The sequence below is a fragment of the Oncorhynchus mykiss genome, chromosome 7 (assembly GCF_057628025.1).
Source record: "Oncorhynchus mykiss isolate SJ-2025 chromosome 7, ASM5762802v1, whole genome shotgun sequence".
In the NCBI taxonomy this organism is placed as follows: Eukaryota; Metazoa; Chordata; class Actinopteri; order Salmoniformes; family Salmonidae; genus Oncorhynchus; species Oncorhynchus mykiss.
Window position 1 is genome coordinate 58505701 of NC_143028.1, and position 9071 is coordinate 58514771.

Genomic DNA, 9071 nt, shown 5'->3' on the forward strand with positions numbered 1-9071 from the left:
AGTCAATCAATTTATGACGTGGAAAAAGTGAACACTAATTTAACATGGGTTATTCTGCAGTCACTGAAATAAAATATATTAACCCCACTGTGACTGAAACAAAGCATCCCTTATATAATACCCGAATATTATAGGCTAAACAGCACTGAAATGATTTTGCATGTTTGTTTCATATTCATGTTTAGAATTGATTACCCACATCAGATAAATGTCATATAATAGGAGTAGGCTAAACTACACTCTTTTCAATATGTGATTTGGGGTAACGCATCTTATTCTTATCATATATCAGTTTGCTATTAATTTCCTCCTAAGAAAAGCCTAGACTGAGAAATGCAGTGCAGGAAAATTGTTTCTCAGCAACCTACACCGGTGTCTGAGAAAAATCGTGCTACATAAAAATTGATTCGGTTATTTACCCTCCACGTGTGCGCTTCTTTGGGTTGGTCTGACTTCTGCCATCTGATTGGACACACCTTCCAAACAGTTCACGCCTACTGCGTCCCAGCCTTGCCACTGGGCGGGGTCGACCCCAGCATTCGCTTTCATTGGCCCACACTGAGAAACTTAATAACTCTAGTCCGGCATGGGTCGAGCGGTATAAATACAGTATCTTGGTGCAAGATGAGCACCGACACCCGATATACTTTCCTTCGTTCATCTTCCATCGTATGAACATAGCCATAAGGATGCTGCAGCAAGCCCTCAAAGTGTCCGGTCGCAGTGCGTCCCCGCTGATCAAGTGGATGGAGAAGTGGGCTGAGAGCGCAGCTGGCCTGAAGAAGACCGAGGCGGCGCACGGGATGAAAACCCTAAAGGAGATGCCGGGACCCACCGTCGCCAAATTTGCCTGGGACCTCTTCGCCAAACGGGGACTGTCCCGCCTCCACGAGCTGCAGGTAAATTATGTTGTTGACTTGTTGATCTTTTCTTTTTAATCATGACTTTTTAGCCAGACACTGATGTAAATGTATGACATTTGTGTTTTATAATTTATTATACTTAGTGCTTATGGGTTTGTCTTTTTAACGGCAAAACCATAGTAATTCATGTTTCATTAGGATATGTATATGGTCTTCACATTGTTTCTTGGAATAGATAGGTTATTACATTGATGTTGGGTTTGGCATAGCCTATGCAGAGTCGCCAGAAAACGCTAACATCCGGTTTTCAGGGGTACAGTATTTTCAACCTAACTTCTGTTTCCCCTGAAAAACGGAAGTGGGAACTCAGCTCAGGCATCTTTCTACACCTGCTCCATTAGGTTAGATATGGCATGGTGCTATAGAGAAGGGCAGGCTTGAGGCTTGCCCCCCTCAGTCAGCCAAGGCCATAAACAGTGTCAGACTGGCAGACCCTGTCACTGGCTCTTATGTACTGTATAACCTAACCATCAGTGTGTAATGTAATTGTCCAGCAATTAAAAAGCTATGAAGGGGCCAACAAAAGCTACCTAAATGTACCAGACATGCAGTTGCGAATGTATAGGCTATGTAAGACATGTGGTTCATTGAGCAGGAAAGTGCCTTGGGCAACTCAGGCACGTTCCTTTGCTTTGGGGGTGTCTGCTGGCTCATAGGGGTAGATGGGAGCATAAGGAGCAAGAAGGCAAGCTTTTTTATCACATATTGACCATAGGGCGGCTGCTAAAACTTTGAACATTGTACAGATTTTGGCCATTAACTTTACATTAAGCAGCTTTAGAACTGTAGCTAGGTCTGCTCACAACATATTGATGTTCCATCCATAGAAATATAATAATTCTATAGACGGTTCTATCTCTAACTGAATCATGCCATCCATATGCGTTGTGTGCTAATGTGTTGTCCTCTCCCAGCTTGAGGGTGTGAAGCGCTACGGGCCAATGTGGAAGGCCAGCTTCGGTCCCATTCTGACAGTGCACGTGGCCGAACCAGCCCTGATAGAGCAGGTGCTGAGGCAGGAGGGCCAGACCCCCATCCGCTCTGACCTCTCCTCTTGGAAGGACTATAGGAAACAACGAGGCCACGGCTACGGACTGCTCACAGCGTGAGTACCATTCTTCTCCTCTGCTGTTTTCCTCCCGTGCTGTCCCCCTCCCCTCTACTCTGTTGACCTTGCCTCCCCTATCCTATCCCTTTCCCTCCCCTATCGCCATATTCCTTTCTCTCATCACCACACCTCTCCTCTTCCCCCCTCCCCTCTCCTCCTCCCTCTGTCTTTACCACACCCTCAGACAGCCACAGTCATCACCATTGGACACTGTTAAACTTGACACATAGCATCTGTTTTTATGGGTGTCCCATATTTCATAATATCACTATAGCTGCCTAATTATCTTTGTGACAGTGTCTGACTGTGTGATCTTACTCAATGACTTGTCAAGCTGATTTAAGCTGTTCTGACGACAGGGTGAGGTGCTGTTCACAGGAAACAGGAAAGATTAACAGAGACGAAACAAAGACTTTAGACAAAGGAATAGTTGGCTAGTGGCCATACAGACAGTGAGTCATCCCTCGATCTATGATGGGTTATTATTACCTATGGGTTATTACCTAATCACCAGGAATATGAAAATACTATCTCAAATTAATTCAAGCTTTATTTATACAGCACATTTCAGTCATGGAATGCAACACAATGTGCTTTACAGGAAAAAAAACTCAAATAAAACCATGAAAATTAAAGCTGAAATATTTACTACACAACAAACACAAGATAAAAAAAACAAAAGAATGACACAAACTGAACAATTACAGTTCCATAATGTAGCCTACAGTACAGGTGGCCCAGCCTGTATAAAACATGTACATTATTGATGTTTGTTGGTGTGCAAACTCATTTGATGGCATTATTTTCTGTTTACCTTACTTTCTTCAGTGAGGGGGAGGAGTGGCAGGCGGTGCGGAGTCTCCTGGGGAAGCACATGCTACGTCCGAAGGCGGTGGAGGCCTACGATGCGACTCTAAACGGCGTGGTAGATGACCTCATCACTAAGCTCCGCCTCCGCAGGCGCCAGGACCCCCGCGGCCTCGTCTTGGACATCGGCAGCGAGTTCTACCGCTTCGGCCTCGAAGGTAAGGCCTATTTACATTCACTGTGGTTTGCCCCTGAGGCCTGCTTTTACTCAACTCTCTTTGTTGATGTTTTAGGTTACTAGTTTAGTCTATTAACATAACATACTTGTGTATGGTACGAGTATGTTACTCTGACAAGTCTATAATAGTCTTGATTGGATCTGTATTACAGAGGGAAAACGCAAAGCCCTTCTGGAAGCCTTTCAAACCCTTCTCCCCTTACCCTCTGCCTGTCTTTTCTGCAGGGATCTCCTCAATCTTGTTCGATTCCAGGATTGGTTGTCTAGACCCTGTGGTTCCCATGGAGACAGAACGTTTCATTCAGTCCATTAACACCATGTTTGTCATGACGCTCCTCACCATGGCTATGCCTGCCTGGTTACACCAGTTGTTCCCCAAGCCCTGGGACACTTTCTGCCAGTGCTGGGACTACATGTTCCAATTCGGTGAGCTGCCATCTTGGATAGCCTCATACTTGCTCCACCTTGGTTTAATTCCATGGACTTCTTCAATCCATGCTACCTGACTGACCTACTGATTTATTATTAGTTGTCCCCAGTGTTAGTTTTTCCCAACGGATAGATTTCTAGTAACTTATAGTAACTATAAATAGTTCCCATTGAACAGAACCCATAGTGTGTGGTCTCCTTCCATTCATTACATGTAATCCCTGTAGTAAGCGTTCCCAGAGGTCTATTTTTTCCTCTTCAAGCTGTACGGATCCCTTAAGTCTGACTAGAGCTCCTTCAGACATGGGTTCAAATACTATTTGAAATCATTTCAAATACTAGCTAGAATTAATTGAGCTAGCCTGGTGCTATGGAACCAATATAATTGTCGCAATACTGCACACCTAGCCCATCTGGTACTCCAGGCAGGCTAAAGAAAACGCTGAAAGTATTTGAAAAATTTCAAATAGTATTTGACCCAGGTCTGACTGAGCTCCTTCATTCTGATCTTGACCCCTGATCTATCTCATTGCAGCTAAAGGTCACATTGACCAGCGTCTGATGGAGGAAGCGGAGAAGGTGGCGCGGGGAGAGGAGGTGGAGGGGCGATATCTGACTTACTTTCTGACCCGCACGGGGCTACCCATGAAGACGGTGTACAGCAACGTCACTGAGCTGCTCCTGGCTGGGGTGGACACGGTGAGGAACATCTCTAATCTCTCATTCCTCTCTCATCTCTCTCACCTCTGTCGTCATCGCTCTTTGACCTAGTGCTTTAATATTCGTTTTTAACATATCCAATAGCCAAACGTCTCCATTCCCCCTCACTCCTAGTCACAGTGTACTTCCTCTTCTTATCTCCCTCTCTGTATGTTAAGTCTGATCCCATACAGTCAGGCTTAGTTGTAGAGAGCTCACTATCCTCTCCATCCACTGCTGCGGTGTTCTTATGGTGAATGATTTTACAGTCGTACTGATCTGCTGTGTCCTGTGTGTGTTCAGATTTCCAGCACCATGTCCTGGTCCCTTTACGAGCTGTCTCGGCACACTGAGGTTCAGGCCTCGCTGCGGGAGGAGGTATTGACTGTGATGGGGGGTCGGAGGGTGCCTGGGGCTGCAGACGTGGCTCGCATGCCCCTCATGAAGGCTGTGGTCAAGGAAGTTCTCAGGTAAAAATCAAATCAAATTAATTTATAAAGCCCTTCTTACATCAGCTGATATATCAAAGTGCTGTACAGAAACCCAGCCTAAATCCTCAAACAGCAAGCAATGCAGGTGGCTAGGAAAAACTCCCTAGAAAGGCCAAAACCTAGAGAGGAACCAGGCTATGAGGGGTGGCCAGTCCTCTACTGGCTGTGTCGGGTGGAGATTATAACAGAACATGGCCAAGATGTTCAAATGCTCATAAATGACCAGCATGGTCAAATAATAGTAATCAGAGTGAACAGGTCAGTGTTCCATAGCTGCAGGCAGAACAGTTGAAACTGGAGCAGCAGCACGGCCCAGTGGACTGGGGACAACAAGGAGTCATCATGCCAGGTAGTCCTGAGGCATGGTCCTAGGGCTCAGGTCCTCCGAGAGAGAGAGAGCGAGAGCGAAAGAAAGAAAGAAAGAAAGAGAGAATTAGAGAGAGCATACTTAAATTCACACAGGGCACCGAATAAAACAGGATAAATACTCCAGACTGACCCTAGCCCCCCGACACAAACTACTGCAGCATAAATATGATGAATGATCATTTTTGTATTGAACTAGGCAAGTCAGTTAAGAACAAATTCTTATTTACAATGACAGCCTACCGGGGAACAGTGGGTTAACTGCCTTGTTCAGGGGCAGAACGACTGATTTTTACCTTGTCAGCTCAGGGATTCGATCCAGCCCAACGCTCTAACCACTACGCTACCTGCCGCCCCAAAATAATAATAGTAATGATATAGGTTTGGATTTATACAGCACTATTCCAACCACTCATAGGTCCTCGTTATATAATTAATTAAGGGAAGTTAATTTCATCCACTACCAATTGGGGTGAACTATGTACCCTTGATTCAATCAACTACTACAACCAATCGATCAGTCATTAGACTGATCAGTCACACTGACATTGTTGTGTTTTGGCTTCTTCAGACTTTATCCTGTTATTCCGGCCAATGCCAGGGTCATCGCAGACAAAGACATCCAGGTCGGAGGCTACCTCCTCCCCAAAAACGTAAGTGTTGACGTGATGTTGAGTGCTTATTTTTATGCACTTTTACACCAATCTGGTGTAATATGGTGTAATATTCATGTGTAAAGGCAAATGTGTGTAATGGAAAGTAAAAAAAAAAAAAAAAGATTCTTAACAGCAGGATTCTATCCTATCCAGACTCTGATCACCCTCTGCCACTTTGCCACATCCCGGAATGCATCATTTTTCCCGAACCCGAATGCCTTCCAGCCCCATCGCTGGCTGAACCGGGACGACGGCCACCACCCCTATGCCTCGGTGCCCTTTGGTGTGGGCAAACGCAGCTGCATCGGCCGTCGCATCGCAGAACTGGAGGTCTACCTGGCACTTGCACGAGTGAGTTGATTCTTGGTCACTTTTACATCAAGGCTTTGGCAGAAAGTGTCTCATAAAATGACATTCGTTTTCATAGCATTTTGAGTCCCAGTACTTTCAGTCGTGACTGAAATAATTGGCACCCTTGATAAAGATGAGAAACTATAAAATAACACAAATATTGAGCTATTTAGTACACTACATTTTTTGGGAACATTTTATTATTTAATGAGATTTTGTTTAACAAGTAATACATTTTCCCCTCTAGTGTAAGATCCCTCCCAATGTGTTCTCCAATCTCATATAACATTTTACAAAAAGGCTCAGTGCTGTTATCTTCGCAAGGGGAGGGTGCCAGAGCATACGATATAGCTCAGTATTTGTATTTTTTATTTTATACAGTCCTTTTCTCATCTTTATCAAGGGTGCCAATCATTTCGGTTGTGACTGTATACTGTGTTTTTATCCTTGTAGTAGACCTCCGTTCTTCTAAGTACTGTTCATGTGAGGGATGCCCTCTAATTTTCTCAACCCCTCTCCTGGTCCCCTCAGATTCTGATGCAGTTTGATATAAAGCCCGATCCAGAAGGCAGTGGTGCAGCAGTCAAACCCATGACCCGGACACTGCTGGTGCCAGAGAGTGATATCAATCTGCAGTTTATTGAAAGATGAGTCGATGACCTGCTGAACACTAGCTATGTGTATTTGACTGTGACTGACAATCCATGTCTCTCAGAGTGAGACAGTTGGGAGCACTGGGAAAAGCATTGCGAAAGAGGGCCCGACTGAATTTGCAGCCATGCAGGCCTAAACCCATAGACCAGGCCCTCAGCCCCTCAGATCTCAAGCCCAGTTGGTTTGGGCTGGCCTGGGTCTGAGTTGATACAGCAGCTGAATGAGGGGCTGATAGAGGTCTTTGTTAATTGAAAACCTTTCTCTCTGTAAATGAACAGTAGTAGTTGCATTTCCAGTGAACTGAAACTCACTTCCCACACATTTTTTTGCACAAGGAAGCTTGGAGATGGTGAAGGGAGGGTACGGCAATATTTCAAGTGCATTAGAGCCTATCTTGAAACTTCTCTCCATGCAGAGTGAAATGCATAGAACTTGAAACTTGAAAAGTGCACCAGGAGATATTATGTGACATAGTTTCTACTGCTGATTGCAGCTTTATAGTACTATAACAAACTGTGCCCCTCCCCTATTTTGGTAAAAAGCGGATGGGTCTGGAGAAATGTAACCACTTAAAAATTCATAGACAAAGCTATGGATGATAGGACTGACCATCCATGATATCAAAATTATAGTTTTAACCATGTTTTGAGGCCATGTAGTGTTTATTTACATTTACTTTGTTTCCAAACATTGGAGTAAAACAAGCTTGTATTTTGCGTTCTGATGGGGTACGACAGTTGAACCAAGATCATGAAGCATTTATAAGTTGCATTATTCAAGAATCAATGGGTACATAACATTAATTGATAAGTAAAAAACTGCTGATTTTCCCCTTTAATGACAAGTGATTTTCCTTCTCAATATCAGGTTGATCCCTATTTTCACCTCTTAAAGATGCATTATAAAGGTTTTGTATAATTTCAGCCAGTCGTTTTGAAAGTAGCATTTAAAGCCACAACGGGCCCTGAAAATGGTCATCCATTTCGTATGAAATGTTACGTCCTGCAGTATATATATATATTTTTTTACAAATCTGCAATTCGTATGATATATTACGAATTTGTAAGTGCTTAAGATCCAGTTCAATCTCTTTAAACGTTCTGATTTATTCAATAATGCTCATGAATACAATCACTTATACTTACTTGTGATTTAGATTGTAGCAAATGATATTGCAAGTTGCCAATGGTATTATCAAAGGAATCTGATTAACTACATATGTTCCTCTCACCTAACTAGACATCAATTGCTATTTGACTGTAAGAATCCTGACCATAGCATGTAATGCTAAATGAATATGGACTGCGATGTTGTAACTCATTCCTTAGCTAACACAAATGGAAAGTACGGTGGCAGGTAGCCTAGCAGTTGGGCCAGTAACCCAAAGAGTGCTGGTTCGATTCCCGAGACGACTAGGTGAACCATCTGCCAATGTGCCATTGAGTAAGGCACTTAACCCTAATTCCTCCTGTAAGGCACTCTGGATAAGAGTGTCTGCTATGCTTTCATTTGACATTTTAGTAATTTAGCAATCATAGATTGGCAGATGCTAATTGCATTGACATCTCAGTTGCATGTAATAATGTTAAGGCATTGCTGATGAAGGTTCCTTAAAATGCCTAGAAATGTGTCATGTACTACCTTTTAGAAGAGTGTTGTTGAATAATTATTATTTTGGTCAAAACTATGATGCTCCTATCAGGATGGTGCTTATATGGTGCTTATATGGTGCTCATATGGTGCTTGTTAATATCTTAATAAAAAATGGCAGCTGGTGGGACTAGCATGGTGCACCATATCCTCCCACCTGGGTTACTCTGTTTAAAGACACTGTCTTTTTAAACTATTTTCAACTTTTATGAAGTCCCAAACTATTTAGCTAATGTGTGGTGTCTGTATCTCTTACGTCTAAAAAATTGTTACCAGTTTTTCTACATCTAGAACCTTACGTGACTTGTATGATGTGGTGCTTCTTTCTCTGTTGTAATAACACATTGTGGAAAACTGTTACAACAATATGGAACTATTTTACTTTTCTATTTGTTTTCTAATAAAATAAAAATCACATTCATGGTCTTCTTTTTCTGTTCTAGAATACATATTGCTATATTATTTTTGGGCGATATTATAAAATTTGAAGTATTGAGTTGTATAAGAATATATACAGTTGTATATAGCTTGTTTTTCAATCACTCCACACATTTCTTGTTAACAAACTATAGTTTTGGCAAGTCGGTTAGGACATCTACTTTGTGCATGACACAAGTAATTTTTCCAACAATTGTTTACAGACAGATTATTTCACTGTATCACAATTCCAGTGGGTCAGAAGTTGACATACACTAAATT

The 9071-nt window shown here is 42.7% G+C and overlaps 1 protein-coding gene across 1 annotated transcript; it reads left to right on the forward strand.

The window, feature by feature from the left end:
* Positions 1–583: 583 nt before the first annotated feature.
* On the forward strand, positions 584–8789 carry cyp27b1 (cytochrome P450 family 27 subfamily B member 1). The gene is made up of 9 exons (XM_021610085.3): positions 584–899; positions 1838–2028; positions 2860–3056; positions 3302–3502; positions 4041–4204; positions 4508–4674; positions 5633–5714; positions 5871–6068; positions 6600–8789. Exons 1-9 carry the CDS (start codon positions 672–674, stop codon positions 6717–6719), a joined length of 1548 nt encoding a protein of 515 aa, XP_021465760.2. The 5' UTR covers positions 584–671; the 3' UTR covers positions 6720–8789.
* Positions 8790–9071: the final 282 nt, after the last annotated feature.